Below are 26,225 nucleotides of genomic sequence, written 5' to 3' on the forward strand. Positions count from 1 at the left end.
TTTATTAATTATTTTTAGTATCAATAAATCTGTTGAGGATTTTCTCGGTAATCTATTAGTTGTTCCGCCCCCCTTTTCCTAGAGGGGTGGGGGACGGGATGTTTAGGGCGTGATAGCAGGTCAACAGTAGATTCCACATAGAAGTGGTATACAGCATCTGAAAGCTGGGGACCCGAGGATTAACGCAGCTCAGCACTGTGTGTCAAGTATTTCTAGTTAGAAATCAGATATAAATATGAATTAAATTGTGAAAGTGTATAAGAGCTTAGTAGAGTTTATGATGGCCATTCTCATGCTCACTTATGTCTCATAAGTTGTGGCAACAGTTTTTGGGTTAATAATTATTTTTTACACGGAGTTGGTGCACAATTTAACCATTTTGTACCACTCAAAGTATTGAAAAAAAGTGTCAGAAATCCCTCCAAAATACCACATTAGGACAAAAAGAACTTGAGGAACACCATAGAATTTGTTTTTTGGGGATTTCTGCAAGAATTGCATTTTTTAGGCCATTGGATGGGGAACACTTCTGTTCTGGAAACTGCTCAGAAACCCCCTTATGGTCAGTATACCTAGGAAAGCCATACATCCTCTGAATGCCTTAGGTCTGTAGTTTGTGGGTGTACAGTTTCATGAGGCTGAGTATCCAAGAGGTCACGACACAACATTATATACAGTGACACAAGTTTCAGAAAATGATCTCACTAAATTGAAATGGCTGCTATGGGGACTAACATCATCACACATGAATACAAATTGTATTCATACAAATTGTATTCATGTGTGATAATGTTAGTCCCCACCCCAGTCTCTCATTGAATCCACAAGAGTCTCAGCTTTCCAGACACACCCAATGTATGCAATTCCAAGATGCAGATTCCAGTATGCAAAAATATTCAAATACACCATTTTAGAATAGGCGAAGATACCATATTTATACTGCATGAGAAAAAGTGCATGGTTATTGCCCAAACTGCATGGGTTTAGCATAAAGTGGACACGTCCGTAAAGGGGAGACTCGTGGTTAACCATAGAACCTGTTTTCATTCAGATATATATTTATTTTTTTTAAGATTATTTTTTGGGGCTTTTCCCTTTATTTCATAGTGACAGTGGATAGACAGGAAAGGGGGGATGACACGCAGCAAAGGGCCGCAGGTCGGATTCGAACCCTTGCCGGTGCAAAGGACTCAGCCAACATGGGGCGCACACTCTACTGGGGGAGCTAGAGGCTGCCCCTTTCATTCAGATATCTTGAGGTGCGAAGTAAAGGGACCTGTTTGAAAATGACCATGCCAGTCTTTACCTGGCCAAAATGCAGCCTAACTTTGGAGGATTATTTAGCCACCTTCCCGACACGCTATACTCCATCATTAATAAGATGTATCTGACAACTTTGAACTTAAGTGTTCAAACTTTCAGACACGTACAACTTAACAAGAAGAGCAGCCATTGATACAAAACACTGACCAGCGGAGATTGATAAAGAAAGATTGCACATAACCTCACCGAGCAGTACTCGCCCTTTACCTGCATCGGCAGTGTTTAAAAATGGTGTCTATGGTGGCTGTTTACCTTATATATTAACCTCAAAAATCTGTTGATATTATTAGCACTTAAACAGAATGATAAGATGAGTTGGTTTCATAAATCACCAGTATACAGGTCATTTATGTCTTTGTAATAATCTAGTGTCTCACCATAGTTCAGAGCTGTATTATTAACGGACGTAGATTTCTAATTTGTGCTGTCCTATTCTTGTTTACAGCCTTTTTTTAAAAGACTACATTCTTATTTGTCAGCATACATTTTAATTTCGCAAACAAAATCCCATAGACTGACTTTGTAGAACATGATGCAATGCTTTTGTGTATGATTATGTCAAAGCAATAGTTTTGGGGAATTTATTTTTCTGGCGGAGAGTTAGATGATAAATGAAATACCTTTTTTCATATCTGTAATATATCTCACATGAAGCTATAGCCTACAGTCAGTTAGCTTAGCTTAGCACTAAGACTTGAAACAGAAGGGAAACAGCTAGCCTAGTTCAGTCCAAAGGTAACAAATTCCTTCTACCAGAGGCTATAAAGCTATCTAATTATCACATTACAGTATAATTAGCTTGCTTAATCTGTACAAAAACCAAAGTGTAAAAACTAAAAAAGATTAAGGGATATATGATACTTTAAAGGTGGGTTTTGTTACCTTCCAGTTGAGCCAGGTTGCTAGCTGTAGCTTTATATTTACTGTACAGACGTGAGAGTGGCAATGGTCTTCTAACTCTGCCAGAAAGCTAATAAGCTTATTTCCCAAAATGTTGAACTATTGCTTAAAACTCATTGTGCAGCAACAACACTTCGCTGACACACTCGTTGGCAGTCACTGCACAAAGACAATGTGATATAAGCTTTGATTACAAAAAACCTGATCACCCATTTATCTGACTTTATCTGTTTTGGTACCCTATTACTGCACGTTGTCTCAACATTAGATTAGATCTTGTGTTCACGGCAGGTGTGACATCCAATGCAGCTTACACTACTACAGTATGATGACATCAGTTCACCTGTGGCTAATGAGATAACTGGTTTCAAGACTTATCTTCAACATGCAAATCCTCAATACGAGACAGTACGGAAGAGGATTAGGGCCACATGTGAAAAATGTTTTTGAGTTCTGAGTTTAAAGTCGGAATTCTGACTTTTAAACTCAGAATTCTGACATTAAAAAAACCAACCAAAAAAAACAATCGCTCCATGTGAACTATACAATATTTATACTGCATCAATTACTCTTATGTGACCTTGTTATTACATTTCCTCACCGTTTTTCGTGAACCCTTCCTCCTGTGCAGCATGATTAAGAGGGAAAATATTTGGTCATATTTCCCTCTCCTCTAGATGTTATATTTAGCTTTTATCTAATAAATGTAAATACAAGCGTATTAGCTGTGAGACTTTTCTGGGTTAACAGAGCTGTACCCAGACCCATAAGGCTGGCACTCTGGGAGTACTAGGAGGAAGTTTTTTTGTTCTTTCATTTTTCCGGAACTTGACACATTTTGTGTTCCCTTTTAACCACGTCTAGACATCCGTACTGCTCCCCGTTTTAAATTCACCACACAGCACGTGTCGCCTTTTGTTTTCTACTTGGACGGCACTGCACACAGTGGCTGCTGCATTTATGTATGAGTACACAAGGGCAGGTGTGAAAGGCACGATTGTGAAAGGGGAGAAGCCCCACACAAGTGTTCATGGCTCACTGGGGACCTCCAAAGAGGAAATGAATTTAGTTATGTAAGCTGTTGCCAAGCTGTATTTCCTTTCCATTCTGGCTATATCTATTAACGGAAAAGAAAAAAGACAGACCAAGGACTCTCATTTGTCGCCACATGCAGGAGACAGTTTTTCCTGGAGACGTAGTAGCACCTTATGGACAGCAACATCATGGACGACCTAACTGGTGGCTGCAGGAAAATAAACGAGCAGAGTTTGGCACTTTACCTCAAGCAGAGGACACTCGTGGGACTCTTATATAACCTTCATGTGCACTCCTATCTCCAGACTGTTGTGCTGTCAGTTGTCTTGCTGGCTATATTTACATGTTCTCTGTGTACCTGAGAAATATGAGATGTAGCTCAAATGTGACTATGTGCACCTGTTGTTTTTAGTAGCAACTGGCTGCCTGGTTCTACCATACCATGGTTTGCATGTCAACATGTTAATAAAAATTGTCAAACTTGTGTTCATGTTGGTCTAAGAAGCACTCAAAGGCAGTTTGCAGTCTTTAGGGTTAACTGACATGCATTTGTGCTCACCTGTAACCTGTAAAAACTGTTTACGTTACACATCTCCTGCATTGTCATAAAAGTTGAATACGTTTTCATAGATATACCTAAAAAAAAAAAAACATGCCTTTTTAAAGAGACCCCTATGCTCCATAATCGGCTCCTATTGTTAACTTTTAATGCCACCAAGACGATTCAGATGTCAAATTATGTTGTCATAGAGGTAAATGTTATATTTGATATATTTTAGTTATTGATATTTTAATTCAAGCCCCATAGGCATCTATTGTATTTATAGCTCAGCCAGAATGCAAACTCCATTCAGATTTCAAAATATGCACTAATGCACACTGATCAACTGTGAATACGCACATTATAATGCCATGTGCAGTTATATACCGTAACGTCTGAAGGCTCTCAGTCATCTAGGTCATAGATATCCCACGAAGGGTTAAACTCCAGGGCAAATGGACTTGGTTAAAGGTGCTTTCGAAGACGTTTCGTCTCTCATCCGAGAGACTTCTTCAGTTCGGACATGAGAGATGAAACATCTTCGGAGCACCTTCAGTAAGTCCAGTCCAGCCCTTGAGTTTAACCCTTCCCGGGTTATATACTGTAACACATTTAAGTCTGATGCAGATTTGTTTTAAAGCTCCCATACACTCCCATTGGATGACTCAACCAATACATTAAGGGGAATACGTTTTCATTTGATTATAAAGTCATCCAAAAATCATGCCTCAGCATCAAAGTGCACAGCAATCACACGCATTTCCCTCCTCTGTAGTTTTTACCAACTCTTTATTGAGGTCAGTTTAAATAATAATATGTCTTTCTTCGACAACAGAACATCTTCAGGCATTCCAACCTAGAAACAATAATTACAGAACCAACTTCTAAAGTTGAACACGTGGATGCTGGTAAACTTTTGACCCCCTTCTCTCAACACATCCTTAGCCGGAGGGACGTCACAGCATTTTACAATATTTAAGACAAAAACTATAAACAGTAAGAATGATACACAATATGTATCAGTACCGTCTGTTGTGTTTGTGAAAACCTGCAAAAAAAATTCATTGGCAGAGGACGGAGGCAGCTCTCCAAGACACGTTCGGGGGATATTAAACAATTTCACACCCATGTGAGTAGGGCGCTGCAGCTGTCTGGATTCCTGAGGGGCCGGGGGCGGAACAATAGTTTCTCAGTTAGGCCTCTTATCCAGAAAATACTGTAGTTTCTTCTTTCAAAGCTCTCTACATTGGCATTGTTAGTGAGCCAACTGTGGTTAAGTCTTAGGCTGGGCGGGCAAGCAACGCAGGTGAGAGCAAACCCGACGCTGCCACCCTGGATCCTGGTGGTCATCTCCCAAGAAGGACCCATCTCAGGCTTTTTATGGCACTTGCCTGCAGGGGATTTGAGGAGGGATTAGTGTTACCTAAAAGGACAGAAGGATAGAGGCAGCCTCACCTCTCTCTTCTTGTTTATTTCCTCTCCCTCATTCTCTCTATCTGCATACACCCTGCTGGTGTTAAACATGTAACACAAAAAAAAAAAAAATAATAATAAAAAAAATGAAAATAAGCTGCCTTCTCCCCGTTTCAAAATGCATCTGTCTGTGATTGGCTGCTCTTTCCACTTGGATTTTCTCCAGTTCATCGAGCCGCCTCGGCTGAAGGAAAACAAACCCAAGAGCCATGCTTCAGAGCTGCCAGCGGACCACATTCCAGCTGCTTGTTTTGCTATTCCACCTTTTGCCCTCAGCATTGAATCCCGGGCCCCTGGAAGAGTAAAAAAAAAAGAAAAAAAGTCAGCTGAGGATTAAAATATAATTTTGAAGTTATTATAAAACTGCACGCTGACGCACAGAAGATAAGGACCACAAACACTCAATAGGATTAATAATGTCCATGACCTCCATCAATAGCTCTACAGCAGGGGTCTTCAACATTTTAAGGGACCCCCTACTACATATATTGAATAACATGAAGTTGCATATTAAACTGGGCCTACAATAACGTGTGGGCAGCCTGAAGCTTTTATACATACCTGTTTTGTGCATAGAGTACTAAGCTATTAAAATAATAATTGTTGATATGATTTTATAAATCACTGTTGTTAACAATGTTAACCATAGATGTGGCCCTGTGAATCCTTAGGATGAACTATATCTGTGGATGGCTACCTTAGTGACTACCTTAGCTATCGGCCAGTAAGCCTATCAGCAATGTGTTTGTCCCCCAAATAGGCTGAGTTATATTTGCTAATAATATGTTATTCAACATGTAATTCATGTTAAGACATTTTAATTTGTGAAAACAAACTTTCAAAAAACAAACAATAATTTGGTGCCCCCCCCACACCCCTCCAATCACAAATTCAGAAGCATTAGCAGGATAGTACTAGTAGACTAGTAGATTACTGCAGCAGAAAATCACAACTGTGAGATTCAGCAAATGGTTTGTGCCTACAGCAGTTAGACTTCACAATGAAAGACTGAAACTGTCTGGCACTTCCTTCATCACTGCGAATATTGCACTTTAGATACTAATTGTATTGTTGGTTATGAATTGCTTATTGTTTGAGTGTTTTACGTATCTGTTGTCTGTGCGTACTGACCATATTTTAAAGTGTTGTGTTTCATTTCTTTTAAGGAGATGTGTAAGACCTAGGGTTGGGCATCGTTTTCATTTTAACAACACTGATTCCAATCCTGATTCTGATTCTTTGTACCGATGATCGGATCCAACACCAAATTTTCTAAACGATTCCAATAAAGAAACGATTTCACTGGAATCGTAATTTTTTTAAACGAAGTTGGAACCGGTTCTCGATGCCCAATGGATGATAAAGTTTACTTTGACTCTGCAGTAACTCTGAGGACCCCCTGTTGGAGATCTCTGCTCTACAGTGCTCGGGTCCGGGTGGAGGCGGTGACACGAGGGGCAACCCGCTGCTCCATACTAGCAGCTTGCAGGCAGCCCACCTGCTTGTGAGAGCTGGTGGTGACAGGCTGCTGGGAACCCTGGGAGCTCTGTCCCATCACGGACAGCCGGATACAATGATCCCCTTCTTAACAGCAGCAGAGTCTGAGGCCCAGCGAGCCGCTGCCAGCCCCCCGGCTGTCCATGAGAGGACGCGGCATTGCCAGGGAGAAAACAATGAGGCCTCTATTAAACAGCATCAGTCGCTCATTAAGGAGGGAGAAACATTTCTGCGACTGTCTCGCTCTGATGGCTATAAAAAAAATCTGTTACAATGGGGTCACTTGTGTTTCAAATGGCAACGCTGGAATGCCTGAAATTATCAGAGGCTTATGAGCATCCAAATAAATATGCTTCCTTTTACCGTAACACTGTGATTAACAGGTGATTCATTACCTAAAAGTTTCATATTAAAAAAGCACAGTGACACATTCATAGGTAATGAGTGTCTAGCAGAGCTGGTATCTACAACACAAGAGCAGAGTCCATTATTATCTCCGCAACACAGTTATCAGATAATCTGAGGCGGAACTGTAATGACAAAGATCATCACAATCAACAGGTGGTGTGTGTCAAAGACTGTATACTATGCCAGTAAAATCACATTCAATCAAATAAAATAAAAAGGCCCCATTCAGACATGTTTTATGACATAAAAAGAATGTGTCTGCTATGGTTTTTCAACAAAAAAGGTCATTTACCTTGCTATTTTTTTTAAAACTTGCAGTATATGTGCACTGCAGGCTTCAAGTTTCCACATCATACTTGTGTAAGTTGCATGCTGCACCATGAAGGATTTCCAAACTCATTGTGATGTCACAAAACCATGCTTGTATGCACACGTCTTACAGAGAAATGTTCCTCCTTCAACAGATGGAAATGAAAACAGAGTCTCTGAGTGTCAAACTGTGCACAGTGAGGATCAAACATCCAAGTGAAGGAACAATAGGGGGACTTTAAATGCGTCAATTCAAACCATGTTGCTGCCTGCAGTGCTAATGAATAAAAATGGGACAGTTCACTGATCCCCATGTGTTCTCTCTGTCAGCGGTGGAATGTAACTAAGTACATGTACTCTAGTACTGTACTTAAGTAAAACCTTGAGGTACTTGTACTTTACTTGAGTCTTTTCTTTTCATGCCACTTTCTACTTCTACTCCGCTACATTTCAGAGAGAAATATTGTACTTTTTTACTCCACTACATTCATCTGTTACAGCTTTAGTTACTAGTTACTTTACACATTAAGATGTATGCACATTAAACACATGTAGTTTATAAAATACAAGAATAAATAAATCACTTAGTTGATTGACAGAACTGTTTGGATCGTTTCCAGTTTCTAAAATGTGAGGCTTTTTCTGCTTTGAGTACTTTTACTTTTAATATTTTAAGTACATTTTCCTGATGGTAACTATATATTTTTACATTTCCTTTTACTTGTAACAGAGTTGTTGTTGTTTTTTACAGTGTGGTATTAGTACTTTTACTTAAGTAAAGGATCTAAATACTTCCACCACTGGTCTCTTCACCTCAGTCAGAGGGAGGAGAGAGGTCAAGGATCAGCCACAGAGCACAGCAGCAGACCTGGAGCCTGAAAGATGGTTTCTGTTTAACCACAAACATCCTGTATATGTTAAAGGGCATGCACAACCCCAAACAGACTTGCTTCTCCCGCTCTCTTTTACCCATCTATCTATCTACCGCTTTCTCACACACATACACACACAATGTGTTAAGATGTTAGTTGTTTAATTTAATCTAATGAGTTTTAAATATATTTAAATAATTGTCATTGAAATAAAATTAAACGCCAAGTTCAATAAACTACTTTGACTGCAGTACTTGAGTCATTTGAGTTTAAAAACAGGATGCGTATATGCACCAAGGGCCCTCTTCTGTTTTCTTTCTCTGCCAAACTCTGTTGATTTTCAACCTTCATACCTGTTGATTAAACCCCCTTTGCTTTGTGTGAGCTCACCTTAACCAATGGATTCCCCATCATGACATCCTCATGTTGTTTTGTCCATGTTGCTTTTCTCATACCCCAGCTGCCTCATGACTTCGCTGCAGTAGGCCTCCACCTGGTTGATCTGCACCACGCTGAGTCGCTCCCTCCAGGCATATATAGCCTCTTTTGCATCCCTGGACGATATCAGGAACGGCTTGTCCGACGAATAGCCCTGGCCGCGCGTCATGTTCAGCGCAAACTTCTCCAGAGCAGGGAAGGTGGACAGGTTGGAGAAGTGGAGCAGCCTCTGGAGCTCCTCCATGGGTTTCAGGACCAGGTCCTCGTAGCGGAGGCGGAGGTAGTTCCTCCGCACCCATGGGGGCGCGTTCATCACCAGCATCATGTCACTGAGCCAGTTGTCACAGATGAGCTCCATGGCGCTGGAGACGTAACTCTCGGCCCGGTTCACCCTGTTGTTCGGCACGAGCAGCCGCTTGTACTTGTCGGTCTGCTTCTTACTCCTCAGCACCTGGATGCTCTCCTTCACCAGAGCCTGTTTGGACTTTAAGCGGGAGTTGTGCACGGCCCTCGGGTCTCTGAAGAGCTGAATGACCTGGAGGTTTATCCCTGGGTCTCTCATCAAAGGAACCAGCGTGCTCAGGTCCAGCACGCGGACTCCTTTGATCACCATCACCGGGTACTTCTTACACTCCTTCTCCAGCTCTCTAATGTCCCGCCTTTGGCACTTTGCGCACTGGTCCTCTTTCACCAGCCCGATTTCATGTCGCTTATGCGCATCGCACAGCGGCTCCGAGCATATCACCTTGTTCATTTTCCAGCCGAATATGAACGAAGTGGTGATGTTTTGCGAGCCGGCGTAAAGTTTGAGGACGGAGAAATCGCAGCGGTACAGAGCGTTCATCATGTCCCGCACTGCACCCTGGAGACTGCCCGCATCCCCCGGATACAGAGCCTGCCATATGTGCCACATTGGCTCGTATAGGTAAAAAACATCGGGGTGCTGGTTGAACAACTCCCCCAAAAACGAAGAGCCAGTCCTCCAGGTGGCATGCAAGTAGATGTTTATCCGAGACTGGCTCCGGTTGACGGCGTGCTCCGTCGCTTCGCTCGCGTTAAATTTGTAACCGTTATCCCATAGCAACGCTGTGTTCTCCGAATCTGGGCATCTGGGCTGTTGCTGCGGCAGTCCATGAACGGATTTATCCCTGTAATCTAACACGTACGGGATTAGCAGAAGTAAACCTGAATATGCCAGGATTAAAACCAAGTATTTCTTATGTAGCCTCCTCTTCATTTCCTGTCGCCGGGAGAGGGCTGGCTAGCTACTTCTCTAAACGGTCGTCACAGCGGTATATGAGCCCCGCGGTCTAACGTTACAGTGTCAGTGAAGTTGTGTTTGTTTGTGTGTGTGTGTGTGTGTGTGTGTGTGTGTGAGAGAGAGAGAGGATAAATGTGGGGGGATTAACCACGCCCCTTTAAAGACAAAACAACCAGATTCACACGTACGCAGTGAAATAACGTTGCACGATAAAAGTAATTGTTATAAAAGCGTGTAGTTTGTACTTATCACTTTGTGAAAACAGACAAAAAACATATATGCATTAAACTACGTAAGGTGAGCACCGTTAAATTGGGGAAACATCAAAGAGCCTTGAAGAGAAGAGGTTCCAACGGTTGCTACGTACTGTAACTTGCTGGAGTAACGTACAATGGATTGTGGGACATAGCGATAAATTACTGCTACCTTTTAATGGTGTATTTAGTTGGTTGTGTGTTCTTATCACTAGTCATTGAACGTTTTCTCTGCACAAGTTGACAGTTTTAAACATGAACTTTTACATGGAAATTTAAACATATCAATGTTTAAGTTTATGTTGATGTTGCGCATGCGTATTCATCCTCGTTTGTTGTTGGAGGCAAACGCCGCGCGGTTGTGAAATTGAAGGAATCAGTGGAAACATAGCTAGCTAACGTTGTCGTGCCTTTGAAATAAATGGCACTATCTAACATTTTATCTTTCGTGCTAACCCTTTAGCTTGCAGAATCACCAGGCCAGCAGCAGGACTGACCGAAAGCGAGTTCTACTACATGATTGTAACGTCAAGCTAACTGCAGCGCCACTGTCAACATCAACATGACACACTGGAGCACCTTCGAAAAGGAGACAGAGAGAGAAACGAAAGCGTTAATAAGATGTATCAGCGGGGTCGAGGATGAAGATGACCAGAACTTTCAGCTGGCACTGAAATTTGCCTGGACTAATTTCAGGTGACATTTCCATTGACAGGACTGGAGCTAGCTTGTCAGCTGCTAACATGTAAACAAACGTTAGCCACAAGCAGTGAAGCTATGCTAGTAATAGTCTTGTTTCTTGACAGGTTTCATCGTTACTTGGACGTGGACAGCCATAAAGTCCAACGCAGTATAAGTGGGTGAGTGAGTCTGTGGTGCTAGTTGCCCTTGCTCTGTTTACTGTCTTTTACAGACGCACAACAGTTTTATATTTCATAAATAAAATCAGAATCTGTTTTATTGGCTAAGTATACTTATAAATTGGCATTTTACTTTGGTAGGTGTTAGCTCTCTTTACATTCAACAAATAGACATGAAGTAGTAAACATTCAGTAGACAAATAGTAATATAGACACATACTTTACAATAGAGACAACAATATACATATAGGCACATATCAACATAATATACAAAATTACAAATAAGACATAATATCAAGATAAGTACACATGGAGTGGGATGTAAAGTGCAAAAAGTAATAGTGCAAAGTACTGTGCAAGATGCATATTGGAATGATAAGTATGTCATGTGTAGAGAAGTGGGGATGACCCCTCTTATCCTCAGTTCAGTAGAGTGATGGCAGTGGGAAAGAAGCTGTTCTTCTGTCTGGTTGTGTTTGTGCGCAGGGATCTGTAGCACCTGCTAGAGGGGAGGAGGTTAAAGAGTGTGCAGGATGCCATAGTTGTTATATTAACACATGACATTGCCATTAGAAAGATCATGTTTTTCACTCTTCCTTATATTACACTACAGGTCTTTTACACAACACTGTCTGTTGTGTTTTTCAGAATCTATGAAAAGCTCATGGTCCACTCAGACGTGAGTAAAGCAGAAAGCTGGATGAGGCTGACTGAAGAGTTCCTGAACACACCTTTACCTAATACAGATGGAACAAAGGTATGGCACAGTCTCGCAGACATAGGCTGACCGAAAATGAACACTCATTAGTGGAGTGAGGCTCTATGATCTAACGCTGCCCTCAAGACAAATCCCCAATAAATACATTTTCTCCTGGGCCATGTTTTCTCCGGCCAAAAGCCACAGCATCCTGACAATATATGTGAAAAATGTCATACAGGAGAGTTTGCTATGTGTTGTTTTTTGCAGAGTGATGTACACTACAGTGTCCTGTCACTGCTGCTCTTATTATCGGGGTCCCCCTCAAACACAAACTTTACTGAGAGACCCAGGGTAAAGGAGGCCGGTGAGTTGATGTCTCACAGATGCTTAGTTTTACTAAATATAACTTTTAAATTATTTTAAAATGCTTGCATGTCCAAGTTCATCATTATCACTTTATCTTGTGTCTACAGAAGAAGTGGACAACTTTGACTGGGCCAAATATCTGATGGAGGGTGAGGACATAGACATTGGACCATATCCAGATACTCCTGTGAGTAAATCATAATATAACCCACCCTTTATGGACATGAAGGGTGCAGGGTTCCCATGGTCATGGACAACCTGGAGTCATGGAATTATTAAAATCCTGGAATTTTTTTTGAAAAGTCGTGGAATTTTGGTTGTATTTAATTGAATTAATTGTTACAGTAATCTTCCGTGGATTACCTTCCACATATTTATTTTATGCAGCTGTTGACGTAACATATCTCTAATATGCGTCGATGCTTGACAATGTTTTGTTCACTATCACAAATGTTTTTTAAATTTTTTGTTCCATCTCTACCTCCTTGTGTGCCAGCTAGCTGAAATTACGTTTGAATAGAGTTTAAATCTGGTATGTTTGAATAATTCCAGGTTAGTGTACATTTAATATTTGAAAAACCAAAGAACTGGAGAGCTTCTTGGGACTAGTGTTTGTGAAAGTTAGACGGTGCTCTTTGGTAGGGGCGTATGAACAGATCCAGTGAGCATCAAGAAAAAATCCAAGGCCAAAAGGTAAAGTGCCTTTGTTGCATCTGGCAAATTCTAACTACAATAAAATTAAAAACATCACTTAAACGCATTTTGGCTTCCAGCGATCCACGTTTTTAAATCTTATTCTGGTTAGAATGTGCCAGATGTTATTAAAGTGCCCATATTATGCTACTTTTCAGGTTCATAATTGTATTTTGAGGTTGTACCAGAATAGGTTCACATGGTTTCATTTAAAAAAAACACCATATTGTTGTTGTACTGCTCATTGCTGCAGCTCCTCTTTTCACCCTGTGTTCAGCTCTCTGTTTTAGCTACAGAGTGAGACCTCTCATTTCAATCCCATCTTTGGTGGGAGTTGCACATGCGCAGTAGCTATGTAAGGACTACTAGCTAGAAGCTAACGCTGCTTTAGCTAATACCACATCAGCTAGCTGTTTCTCCAACTTTGGCCTGTACAAGGCAGGATTAGCCGGGAAACTTCTTCTAAACGAGGGCACTCTTCCAACTTTGCGTGGAATACCTGCAGAACAGGGACATTTAAGTAGTTCTTTTGTAGATTAGGGTGAATTTGTGTGTGTTATAGCAGTGTTTTTCCACTAGCATGCTAGCGGTTAACCACCTCGTTCTCGATGGCAAAACACTGCTACAACACACACGCGTTCACCATAATCTACAAAAGAAATTGTATAGAACTACTTAAATGTCCCTGTTCTGCAGGTATTCCACGCAAAGTTGGAAGTGTGCCCTCGTTTAGAAGAAGTCTCCCAGCTAATCCTGCCTTGTACTGACCGAAGTTGGAGAAACAGCTAGCTGATGTGGTATTAGCTAAAGTGGTTAGCACACACCAAATGTTTTCAGCCGATGACGTAGACGGCCGTGTCGATTTTGACCAGCTGACCACCCGGAGACTGAAGGCAGGACACATTCAGAAACCGTATCTCACTCAAAACAGCATGGAGGGATTTCCCCCCCAAGTTTGTATGCGTGTGGAAGCACCAGAGACACAAAATAACACCCCAAATCCAAGAAAAAGGGATTTTTTCATAATATGGGCACTTTAAGGCATTTGACCTATTTTCTAAAAATTAGTGCCTTGGATTTTTTCTTGATATTTGATATTTCATGGCTGTCTAATGGCCGATATATCTTGTATCTGTCATGGAAAAGTTTAGAAATTTTGTCCATGAAAATGTGTGGGAAAGAGTGTTGTTTTGCACCATTGGTGTGTAGTAGCTGTAAAGCTGCAGTGAAGTAGGCAATCCAGCAGAAATAAAGCACCCCCCCGTCTAGTTCAGATGAATTTCTAAATCAGTCTTGCCTGTTTTTTTTAGGAGTGGTCTGAGGAAGAGAGCGAAGATGATGACAGCCAGCAGCCAATCAGCAGGGAAGACTCTGGGATCCAGTTGGACAGAACGCCCCAGGAAGACCAGGACAACAACAACAAGACAGTACCAGTTACATGGAAAGGTGAGACAGCTCACGCAGCATTTTCATAAACACACATTTGTACATTGAAGCTCTTTTTGAAATTGAAAATAATATTGTGTGTGTGTGTGTGTATGTGTCTGTCTGTCTGTCTGTCTGTCGGTTTCTTTCTTTCTTTATTTCTCCAGTGGGTGAGCCTGATGCCCGGGCCTGGCTTGAACAGCATGTAGTGACACCGTACTGGGTGGCTCATGCTCCTCGTTTTCCTCACAGCTTGCATTTACACTCCAACTTGCTCAATGTGTGGTAAGTAAACTTTTGTATAGGACTTCAATTTAGAATATAATATGGAGTAATTTTTTATTTTTTTTAATTTCATTTTTTATTTTAATTTATTTATATAGCACTTTACAGCAACCAGCAGGTGTCCAAAGTGCTTAACATCAGAAACCAAGAATAAAACAACATATCATACAATAAAAAGAAGGAAACATAGAAAACAGTAAAATCAGAAAGGGTTACATAGAAACAGGAGGAGGAGAGGAAAATGATCACACCACTACTACGTATTAAAAGCCATTCTAAACAAATAGGTTTTGAGTTTGGATCTTCTTTGTAGAAATACTGATATCAATATAAGTTTTATAAAACTAAAAGTATTTTGGCCAATGGCCTATGATTTCAAAAATAAAACCATAATAGTTTATGAAAAAATATAGTTATATTTCAGGATTATAACAATGTTGTATGCCATCATGAGATTGAGTAGATAAGATTGCATGTGCATTTTTAGCATTGCCTGACTCCCCATATGTAAATGTATTACATTTACTATTACTACTTTATCTTCGCAAAAGATTTGTGTTTTATCTGAAATGTTATTTCCCTACGATTGGTATGCAGCTACATTTTTCTTATGATATTATGACTCTGCTTCTCTCATAATATGACTTTTGTCATGTCAAATTGTGACTTTATTCTATATTTATTCTATCATATTATGTTTATTTAAAACAGAAGAAGACTTAATTCACATGACTTTTTGCTCCCCCCTCCCATTACGTTGCATTGCATTACAATTTTTTCTCTTGTAATAATACATTTGGTTTAAATGCTAGGTGTGGGTTTTCAAAGCTGGTACCAATATCGAGTATTTCCCAGCCATACCAGCCACAAAAAATATGCATTTGTGTCATAGTTGTAGCACAAATGCAATCTGATTTTTAGGTTTGACGATCTTAAGATAATTTAGTGGTCTAAAACATACCGTAGCATGATACTGCACTTTCAATAGTGTTTTAGTTTTTGCATGATTAGAAATGTTAACCATCAGCATCTCTATTCTCAGGGATCAGTACTTGTATAACACGGATCCATTGTATCTGCCAGAAGAAAAGGCCTTTGTCACAGAGACCCAAGTCATACGGGAGACATTGTGGTAAGATGTAATGATGCTATTGTGTGTGTGACCGCCTTCATTGTACAACCTTACAAAGAAATCAATCTCCTACTTTCTCACAACTTGTACCTTTTTATATTATCGTGTAGATCCCCAAACAATCCAGTCCTTTTTCTCTTCATTTACAGGCTCATATTAAAGGGTAACTACAGTTTTTTTTTTTTCAACCTGCACCTATTTTCCTATGTTTTTGTGTGTAAGTGACTGATGGGAACAATAATGTTTGAAATTGGTCCAGTGTTAAGCGTGAACACTGTAACCGGCAGCAACAGACTGGGCTGCAACGTAACCCTATGGGGCAAATGTGTGTCAAATCAATTTGGTCCACTAAAAGGCTTTATTCTGCCGCTGACAGGCTCAGATTATTATTCAGGGTACCCGCGGGTCTTAAAAACATTGAAAAAGTCTTAATTTTGATAATCTAAAATTAAGGCCTTAAAAACCTTGAATTTGTTATATGTCTTGGATTTCGTTACAAAGGTCTTATATTGTTTTGCCTTTCCTAGGATTAAGTTCATACCGTAACAAAATTAACTGTTACTAATGTAGGCTAATTAAAAACTGACCGGAGCCCATCGCTGGACGCACCGGAGGACCGAGACACAAAGTAAACACGCCTCTCTGACCGGTACCGGGGGGATAGTGGTTAAACTGAGCAGAGGACGTGCGGAATGTGTCGGTGTTTTCGGAGCCTGGTGGCCGCTCGGTGCCTTCTGACAAAGCTCAAGCTAACAGGCTAACGGCTTATTAGCTAGCCAAACACCGAGCGGTGACAACTGCAAAGATTGGATCTGTGTGCGCATTAATCTGCTCGGTGTGCATCTTATAACAGACAGAGCGAGCAGCCGTCGGACTCTAACATCTGTTGAGCCGTGCAGGACTTCAGTGCGAGCGGACTGTTTAGAGACGATGTGACCGGCAGGTAACGTTAACGGTTATCTGCTACTGTAGTAGAGCTGCAAATAAACGCTGAACTGAGCTGTGTGTTTTCAGTGTTAAACACTGCTGCAGGTTTTCATGCACGACTGTTGTTGGTGATTTCCAGAGGTGGAAGACTTACTCAGATCATGTATTGCAGTAAAAGTCTACTGTGTTGTAGAGTTATTACTTGTCAGTTACAAGTCCTGCATTCAAAATCTCCCTTAAGTTAAAGTACAGAAGTATTATCAAAATATACTTCAAGTACCAAAAGTAAAAGTGCTCATTATGCAGTGTAATATATCTTATTTTATTGGATTATATTATATTATAATCCAATAAATTGTATTAAATATGACAAATTTAAATAAAATGTTTTCATTTAATTCAAGTAGCTTACTCATTATTTTCTAGGGTTGAAAAATGTATACATATTTGACATTTTCCCCTCATACTTCTGTCAGAATGGGTACGAAGTTGCCATTGAATTTAATTTGAAATGGTATTAAAAAGCCTTGAATTTAAGTTGGAGGATTATTCTAAGTGTCTGACAACATTATGAAAATGATCCCTTCAGAGATAGACCTTTAAAACCTCTTTAAGACCTTTCTGTTTAAACAGAAACCGCTCTGAGGTCTGAGATGTTTTAATATTTAAAAAAAGGATCTCACTCTTTAAGAGAAAGCTCGACCTCCTTAGAAACCCTTTCCATAATGTTGTCAGACACTTAGAATAACAAACACAGAATATTCTGAGCCTGTCAGCAGCAAAATGAGCACTTTCGTGAAGGTAAATACAAGCTGGACAGTTGTCCTATTAACTTACATTGTAGCTTGTTTCTCCGCTGCCAACTGCAGAGATCTAGCTTAATGCTGGACCAATGTCAAAGATTGTTGTTCCCATCAGTCACTTAGACACAAAAACATAGGAACATAGGGTTGAAAAAACAGTAGTGACCCTTATCTTGTTTTTGTGTTATCATAACGTTAAGCTGTGTGAGTGTTATGTTGCAGGCTTCTCTCTGGGGTGAAGAAACACTTTATATTCCAACACCATGATGGAAAAGTGTCAGTAAGGAATAACGTGGTGGTAACTCATCTGACCAGTGTAAGTTGAAAATCTGAAAATGATTTGTATTATATCTAAATAAATGTGTCTATTGCCCGCTGTAGTAACAGTCTTTTCTCTTTGTGTGCTGCAGAACTGTCTGCGCTCTGTACTGGAGCATATTGCTGTGTACGGGCAGGCGGTGTTCAGGCTGCAGAGGTTCATAGACGAGGTGACGGGGTACAGCTCAGAGCCGTGCCCACCAGGCTCCGGTTCCTCCTACAGCTCCAAGAAGGGCTCCGAGCCTCCCTTCAGGACCTACCAGGCCTTTGTGTGGGCACTCAACAAGTACTTTACCAGCTTCAAAGAGGAGCTCACCACAATTGAGAGAGAGATCATATGCAATGGCAAGTGCAAGTATGTTTTAGGGGGGGTTGAAATGGTTGGGTAACTCTTGATAGGATGCTTTAAATCTACATTACGGTGTAATACCAGCATACAATAACAAGTATCACAATCCCGGTGGTCTAGGGCGTAATTTCCTCTGGGGGCAGGGGGGGACATCCTGTTTGTGTCCCTCCCCACTGTCAAATTAGTTTGATATTATTTTATTGTAATATATATGTATATATATATATATATATATATAGCAATAAAGAAAGTAAGACATATTTTTCTTTAGTACTATTCTTTCTGGTATAATTTCATTATGGTCAACTTCATTATTTCCTGGATTCTGTATCACCATAGTCCCTATAAATGTACGTAGAAATGCAGGAAATGGGATTTAAATTGAAAACATTTTTCTGGCAGAGGACCCCCAGACCCCCTGTTTTGTGTCCCCCCTACTTCTCAAACCAAAGTTACACCCTTTCGGGTGGTGTATAGTTTTGCATAAAAAAACTGGTAAGGAAGAAATGGCTGTTTCAACGTATGATAGCTCGCAGTGTCCCTGTGTGTTTATCAGGGGTGTAAATCACAAGTTTTATCAAGATATGATATTATTTTGATTCTTTGTACAACGATACGATTTTTGCTGATATCACAAAGACTCCCACAGTATGATTTTGATTCAATTCAGGGGGCTGCGATCGACATGTTAGGGATAATGTAGAGTAAGTCGGTCGTTATTGCGAATTAGAATCCCAACAGGGTGATGCAGGAGTCTTGAAGCCACCTAAAGGAGTTCAATTCACAAAAATAACCAGCCCGCTCTACCTTATCCCGCTTATTACTCAGCTGCTTATTCAGAGGTTACCCGTTGATGACGCCTGCGTCCTGGTGGAGACGGTTCGCTTTACCGCTGATTAGCACAGCTCTCTGGGGGAAGCTGGGTCGCCCCCGTGAGTGAGCTAACCGTGGCGCTAACTAGTGCCGTGAAAATGAAAAACAAACTTTAATTTTTTAAATAAAAATAAATTGGGAATTTCAAAATAAAGGCGCATCTTAAAGATGACAATATGTATTGATATTTTTCACTTTGCATCGATAATATTGGATCATTGATCAATTGATTGATCCAGATGGATGTATCGTTACACCCCTAGTGTTTGTGGCTCTTAAATGAATGACCACCTGCTGCTCTCTGTGCAGTATCGAACATTTGTCCCCACCCCTAGTTAATGGTATTTAATTCATGAGGGGTTAATTTCTTACGTCAGTGATGTGATCATCTTTTGCAGATGAGACGGTGACCCTGTCTGCCGTTCTAGAGCGACTCAACCCTCACTTGGCACAGATCAAAGTGCTGCACAAAGTCTTCTGCACTGGAGTCGCCGAAGTCCCCCCTGAGACTCCGAATGTGGTGCGGGCCTCTCACTTGCTCAACACCCTGTACAAAGCTATCATAGAGTATGACAGCATCGGGGAAGCATCAGAGCAAGCGGTAAGTTTGAGTGTGAAGCTCCGTGAATTCAACACATCAAGGAAACAGTCTGTATGTATGATCTTTGCTGTGTGTCATTTTCCCTTCTAGGTGGCCTTGTTATTTTCTCTGTGGACGGAGACAGTCAGACCATATCTGGAGATTGTGGATGAGTGGATTGTTCACGGCCACCTCTTTGACCCTGCCAAAGAGTTCATCATCCAGAGGTATGTAGCGCAGATGGTTGAACAAGAATCTTAAAACATTTTGGTGGCTACACTACAGTAACTGATACTCCTTTCCCACTGGCCAAAAAATCCACATACTGTACACCCACTAACATCTGGCTTTTGTCTGCAATGGGAAAGGTTACAATCTGCATTCACTCCCGGGACAAATGACTGCAGTAGGCACGGTAATTTCCCGCCTCCAGATACGAATAGCAGTGATGGAAAAGGACGCCCGGGTAGATACAGTATTTCAAATGTAAAAAAAATTCCAGCCCTTTTTTATGTTAATGCTGTGATGTGTGTGTCGGCTACTTCTGTCATATCGGCCACAAATTCCATCCGTCTCTGCCCGAACAGCGCTGAAACATCAAATTAGTCGGCACGGAGTTTGAAAGAGTGTGTGTGTGTGTGTGTGTGTGTGTGTGTGAGGGTGTGTGAGGGTGTGTGAGGGTGTGTGAGGGTGTGTATGGGCGTGAGTGAGAGAGTGATGGTGAATGCAGAGCGATCGGTCTGAGCAGAGGAGAGTTTAAGTGTTTTGGCGAAGGTATGAAGTGAATGTACAGCAGAGTTTGCAGTTTTGTGCATTGTATCGGAAAGCGGTAGCATGAACAATAACGACACCTGTTTTTTTGGGAATTAGTGACATCGAACATAACACACCAGAAAAAAAAAGACAGGCATGCTCGTCTACTGGCAATAGGAAAGGAATCTATCAGCTATTTTTAGCAGGTTTACCGGTGTTTACAAAATCTGCATATACACGCAAACTTTTGTGGGAAAAGGGTATGACAGAGACATTCAATAGGCTGAGTTTTTCCTCTCCTCTCAGGAACAAGGACGTCCCAGTGAACCACAGGGACTTCTGGTACGCCACGTACACGCTGTACAGTGTGTCTGAGACAGTGGAGAATGAGGAGAAGCTGAACGATGCAGCCAGCGGGAGCTCCGGAGGCGATCAGGGCTCCAGCAACAGGCAGCTCACCATGGTGTCCTTCCTCAAACCCGTGCTCAAGCAGATCATCATGGCTGGGAAGTCCATGCAGCTGCTCAGAAATCTGGACTGCAAGGAGACTGAACAGTCTGAGAGATCCTCCAGAGGTCAGTGTTTGCTTTTTTTTTTACTAAACAGAGCAGTGTCTAGAGCTGCAAAAATTAATCGATTAGTTGTCAACTAATAAATTAATTGCCAACTATTTTGATAGTTGATAATTGTTTTGAATAATTTTTTAATGAAAAAAAAGTAAACAATTCTTTGATTACAGCTTCTTAAATGTGATATGTTCTAGTTTCTTCTCTCCTCTGTGACAGTAAACTGAAAATCTTTGAGTTAACAAAACAAGACATTTGAGGACGTCATCCTGGACTTTGGGAAACACTGATCCACATTTTCACTATATTCTGACATTTTATAGACCAAACAGCTAATCGATTAATCGAGAAAATAATCAACGGATTACTGGACAATCAAAATTATCGTTAATAGTTGCAGCCCTAACAATGTCAACATTTTGCATCGCAGATGCAGAAAGGAAGAGTTTATACACACTGTTTCTGGAGTCAGTGCAATCACGCCTTTGTAGCCAAGAGGTGTCGCCCACAGACACAGTAACGGAACAACAGGCCACCAGCAGGAGCCTCATAAAGATGCAGGCCATCATTGCACAGAACCTGGAGATTGAAGACGTCCACGATCCGTTGTTGGCCATCAACTTTGCCAGGTAAGCGGTTACCACTACACTCACATTACAAAGAACTCCTCGGACTGCTCGGCTGACCTTTGTTCCGGTCAGGAATAAACAATGAAGCAAATAAAAATGCTAGAATGTGAAAACAAAAAAACACTTGTAATCCACAGCTGTTATCCTTTCAAGAACAAAGCTTAGGGCCTCAATTTAGCCATCATTATATAATGCCTTTTTTTTTGCAACTGCTGGTTTTATAATCTCACAAATGGTACTGTCCAAAGATTTCAAAGGGATTATATGTATTTTGTTTTCGTCCCAGACTTGCGTTGGTAAATCCAAAGAGTTTTAAAATCTTAAGTAGCTCTGGTCTGTGTTTCCTCCTCAGGCTGTACTTGGAGCAGACTGACTTCCACGAGTGTTTCTCCGGAGGCGATTTCATCGTGGACCGCTCATCTCAGGCTGTCACCTGCCAAACATTTGAGCTCACCCTGCGCTCTTGCCTCTACCCCCACATCGAGAGGAGGTACATTGAGTGCTGCGGGAACCTCATGAAGACACTGAAAAAAGACTACAAGTAAGAATCTCTCATCAATCAATCAACATGTATTTATATAGCACTTTACAGCAACCAGCAGGTATCCAAAGTGCTTTACATCAGGAACCAAGAATAAAACAACATATGAAATAAAAAGAATGAAACATAGAAAACAGTAAAATCAGAAAAGGTTACATAGAAACAGGAGGAGGAGAGGGAAATGATCACACCACTACTATGTATTAAAAGCCATTCTAAACAAATAGGTTTTAGGTTTTGATCTAAAAAGAGCTACATCTGTAATAGTGCAAATATCAGGGGGTAACTTGTTCCAGAGTCTCGGGGCAGCAATTGCAATAGCCTGATCACCCCCCCGTTTATACCTTGACACTTCTAAAATCAGTTGATTTGAAGACCTCAATGACCGGTTGTGCTCACGCAGGGTTAAAATCTTGGATAAATGCACATCATGGGGTTATATGAGTGAGGTCACACCGCATGTAGAGCATTTGAGTTCCTTGATGTCTCCACAGGCTGCTGGAATACCTCCAAGCTATGAGGAACTACTTCCTGCTGGAAGCCGGAGACACAATGTACGACTTTTACACGGCCATCTTTGACAAGGTGCAGGAGAAGGAGAGCTGGCAGCAGCCGTCTTTTCTCAACGTTCAGCTGCAGGAGGCAGTGGGACAGCGCTACCCAGAGGACAGCGGCAGGTACTACATGGATTTACAATAGATACATTCAATCTTTATTGTCATTGTTTTCAACAATGAAACACAATTTAGCAGCTCCCAGAATGACAATATAAATAACAAATATAAAAATGGAAATTTAAATGGTAAAATATCACAAACAAATCTAGATAAATAACACAATGAGGGGAGATGACACATTATATACTTATGGGGTTATTGCACATTCAATTCTTGGGGTTTATTGCACATTAGCCTAGGGAGGAGATGGAGAGGAGGGGTTGTGCATTTTACTGCCTGCTGGGAACACAATTTTTCTCAGATTTATACTAAAGAATCAGATTGAAGGTGTGTTATGACAATTAGGAAGATCACTTCTTTTTTATATAATTGGTAAGTCAATATTTTCCAACATTACATATTTTAAAGGTTGTCAGTCTTCTTGGAGACCATCGACCCTGCCAGGAAAAAACATCCTGTGAATAATCTAGAAGTGCTTACCCTGGGTTACAAGGTAAGCAACGTAAATGTATTCGCTCACATTTTCTCTGTGCTTTTTTTCAAACTGCCATTTACTTATTTTACTCTCCACAGGTTCCCTGGCCCGTTGACATTGTGATCAGCTCTGAGTGTCAGAAGATCTACAATCAAGTGTTTCTCCTCCTGCTGCAGATCAAATGGGCCAAATACAGTTTGGACACACTCCGGTTCAGTGGTATGAGTTAGAGTCGTGGCACTTTAAAATCCTACATTCTTCAAAAATAAAGCTCCATCAGTTGAGATATATCCTCAGGCTACGGAGCACACACACACACACACACACACCCCACCCCCACACACACACAGTACATTTTCAGTGTCATTTCTAATATGTGCAACGTGTTTGTTTCTTCTAGATTTCACAGACATCACTAAGAAACTGGAGGGAGCTCTGGCTGAGGAAGTAAAGATCAAAGAGCCTATAAATCAGCAGATTCACAGAATGTGCCTACTGCGGGTCAAACTGATGCACTTTGTCAACAGCCTTCACAACTACATCATGACCAGGGTGAGACGAGTCACGGAGCACGCCGTTTCACAGCAGACATTTCAACTCGTCACAGGAGGAACACCACCCGTGTCACTAATACCAATTAATGATCCACAATACCACAACCACCAAAGCAGCTAAATAGAATTTGGCCATCATTCATTTTATTATTTACACATGTGCGTTTTCCTTCTGTGAAATGTCAAAATGTCTTCCATGGAAAAGGCTTATCACACATTGTTGTGCATATCAGTATTTTTCAAATCAAAAGAATACAATTTTATATGACCAGTATAGCACTGCTATTAAAGGACCGTGTGGTTTCACGTTTTCTCCCGTTATTGACAAATAATGTAACGAGGGCTGCCAATCAATTGAAATATTTAATTGCAATTAATCGCATGATTGTCTATTGTTAACTTGAGATTATTCGCAAATGAATCACACATTTTGTATCTGTTCTAAATGTAGGCTACTTTAAAAGGTATATTTTAAACGTTTTTAATGCTCAAGTGGAATTTGAGACTCAACGTACTCCGGTGGTAACTTGGTTCACTTCGACAGTACATGCAAATAACGTTAGTCTTCCTGAGAATAATCTGGAAGGGCTTTGAAATTGAACTTGCCATTCAAAAGACTCTTTTCTTTATCCATTTCTGCCCAAGCGCATGCGTTAATCTTGCATCAAAAAACTGAGTGGCGTTAAAAGGAATTTGTGTTAACTCGTTATTATCGAGTTATTTTGACAGCCCTAGTTATAACTTTATATATTTCTAACTGACCAGTTCTTAAAGCAAATCATTCTGCAGGTACGGTATGCTGCAAGTAAAAGAAGAGAGACTATTTTGAAAAGTCATATTTGTGGTGCATTCAATGACAGCAGGAACGTACACAATTTGATTAAAAAAACAACACTAGTATAGTACTTCAAGTTGAAATGTAATAATTTGCATACAACCTTAAATCTGTCTGCATTGTATCTCTGCAGATTCTGCACAGCACGGGACTGGAGTTTCAGCACCAAGTACAGGAAGCAAAGGACCTGGACCAGCTGATCAAGATCCATTACAGATATTTGGCAACCATTCACGACCGCTGCCTCCTGAGGGAGAAGGTAAACGGCACCCCCAGGGAATAGGTTTAACTGCAGATTTGGTTGAGGGCAGCTATTGTCCTGTCCTGTTCAGATTGAGGTGGCTGGGCTGGGCGAGCTTTCTACATGAATTTATGACACTTCACTGTTGTCCAATGTTGTTTTCAAAGGTCAGTTTTGTGAAAGAGGCAATAATGAAGGTCCTCAATCTAGTCCTCATCTTTTCTGACCGGTGGCAAGCTGGATTTGGAGCCTGGAAGTAAGAGCTTTTCATATAAACTGGGGAGAAATAAAAATCTAGGCTGTATTATAATTGTGGTAAAATTGTCCACATACTAATAATGTATTTGTTGTCTCAGAAATACCAACCACCAAACCCAAAATCTGTGCTGCTGTAGCGTTATTGACAACCCTGGTTGTGTCTAAAAATTGTTTATCTTTCACGTTCAGGATCGAGTCCATCGATAAAATGGAATCCGATTTCAAAAACTGTCACATGTTCCTTGTGACGATACTCAACAAGGCTGTATGTCGTGGCTCCTTCCCTCATTGTAAGTAAAATACCGATCCAGGTCTCTGTTTTCCAATAAACTAACATGTTATATTGATTATCTGCTAGGTCTTTACTTTATGCACAGATAGGAATATTTAACATGAAGTAATCACATTTTTTTGTTGCTGCTTTTCCTCCTGGTACAGTGGAGTCTCTCGCCCTCTCCCTGATGGCAGGGTTTGAGCAGTGCTGAGGAACCATGCTGTCCATGCTGTCTGTTTTGATGTGGTGGACTGAACTCCACTGTTTGCTTCTCTGTCTTGTTGCTGTCTGTTCTCTGACTGCTGTCATTGTTCATGATGATGTGCAACATATGATGTCATTATCTGCTCCGTTTGCTGGAGATGGACTCGGACTACAAGATGTTGGAGGATTATCTGTGTCTTTTTAGGACCCTAGTCGAACAAGCTACTTGTGAACATACATTAAAAAAGTGTAACTTTTTGTATGAAGGTGTTTTTTTATGAGCTGTTATGTCGATTGTTAATAATGTGTATATACGAAGCACAATAAATCTTGAACAAAGATGTAGGTATATGCCATGTTGTTATTCAACATAGAGTAACATTGCTTTACTATAAAATCTCTTTTTTGGTATGGACACTAATTGACTAATTCATGGTTTACACAGTAAAGCAAAATAAATGCAGATTGTTGCACAAGTTTTGAAATTAAGCTCTTGGTTTATAAATGATATCCCAAGATACTGCAGTTGATGTCCATATAAGACAGTCCTTGTAAGGAAAGAATTGACACACAACTGAATAGGTATGTTAAAGGTC

The 26,225-nt window shown here is 40.7% G+C and overlaps 2 protein-coding genes across 3 annotated transcripts; one reads left to right on the forward strand and one right to left on the reverse strand.

The window, feature by feature from the left end:
* Nucleotides 1-4,569: 4,569 nt before the first annotated feature.
* On the reverse strand, nt 4,570-10,158 carry chst7 (carbohydrate (N-acetylglucosamine 6-O) sulfotransferase 7). The gene is made up of 2 exons (XM_078259826.1): nt 8,749-10,158; nt 4,570-5,565 (listed from the first exon to the last, which is right to left on the reverse strand). The coding sequence occupies exon 1, from the start codon at nt 10,031-10,033 to the stop codon at nt 8,780-8,782; it is 1,254 nt and encodes a 417-aa protein (XP_078115952.1). The 5' UTR covers nt 10,034-10,158; the 3' UTR covers nt 4,570-5,565; nt 8,749-8,779.
* tubgcp5 (tubulin gamma complex component 5) lies at nt 9,183-25,978 on the forward strand. Of its 2 annotated transcripts, none has more exons than XM_078259825.1 (24): nt 9,183-9,415; nt 10,775-11,007; nt 11,118-11,171; nt 11,820-11,928; nt 12,139-12,235; nt 12,345-12,424; nt 14,241-14,376; nt 14,523-14,640; nt 15,683-15,772; nt 17,725-17,818; nt 17,913-18,165; nt 19,441-19,643; nt 19,734-19,849; nt 20,682-20,950; nt 21,372-21,570; nt 21,923-22,111; nt 22,606-22,788; nt 23,197-23,281; nt 23,362-23,482; nt 23,664-23,815; nt 24,786-24,911; nt 25,061-25,149; nt 25,341-25,441; nt 25,590-25,978. In XM_078259825.1, exons 2-24 carry the CDS (start codon nt 10,874-10,876, stop codon nt 25,634-25,636), a joined length of 3,045 nt encoding a protein of 1,014 aa, XP_078115951.1. In that variant the 5' UTR covers nt 9,183-9,415; nt 10,775-10,873; the 3' UTR covers nt 25,637-25,978. The 2 variants fall into 2 exon arrangements, with proteins under 2 accessions (XP_078115951.1, XP_078115950.1); XM_078259824.1 differs by lacking the exon at nt 9,183-9,415 and adding an exon at nt 10,338-10,354.
* The last annotated feature ends 247 nt before the right edge of the window (nt 25,979-26,225 follow it).

The sequence above is a fragment of the Sander vitreus genome, chromosome 9 (genome assembly GCF_031162955.1).
Source record: "Sander vitreus isolate 19-12246 chromosome 9, sanVit1, whole genome shotgun sequence".
In the NCBI taxonomy this organism is placed as follows: domain Eukaryota; kingdom Metazoa; phylum Chordata; class Actinopteri; order Perciformes; family Percidae; genus Sander; species Sander vitreus.

Bases quoted from the DNA above. Each gene is read 5' to 3' on its own strand.
- chst7 (XM_078259826.1), bottom strand. From the start codon at position 10,033: ATGAAGAGGAGGCTACATAAGAAATACTTGGTTTTAATCCTGGCATAT.
- tubgcp5 (XM_078259825.1), top strand. From the start codon at position 10,874: ATGACACACTGGAGCACCTTCGAAAAGGAGACAGAGAGAGAAACGAAA. The intron at 11,008-11,117 runs GTGACATTTCCA...GTTTCTTGACAG, and splicing joins TTTGCCTGGACTAATTTCAG to GTTTCATCGTTACTTGGACG. The intron at 20,951-21,371 runs GTCAGTGTTTGC...TTTGCATCGCAG, and splicing joins GTCTGAGAGATCCTCCAGAG to ATGCAGAAAGGAAGAGTTTA.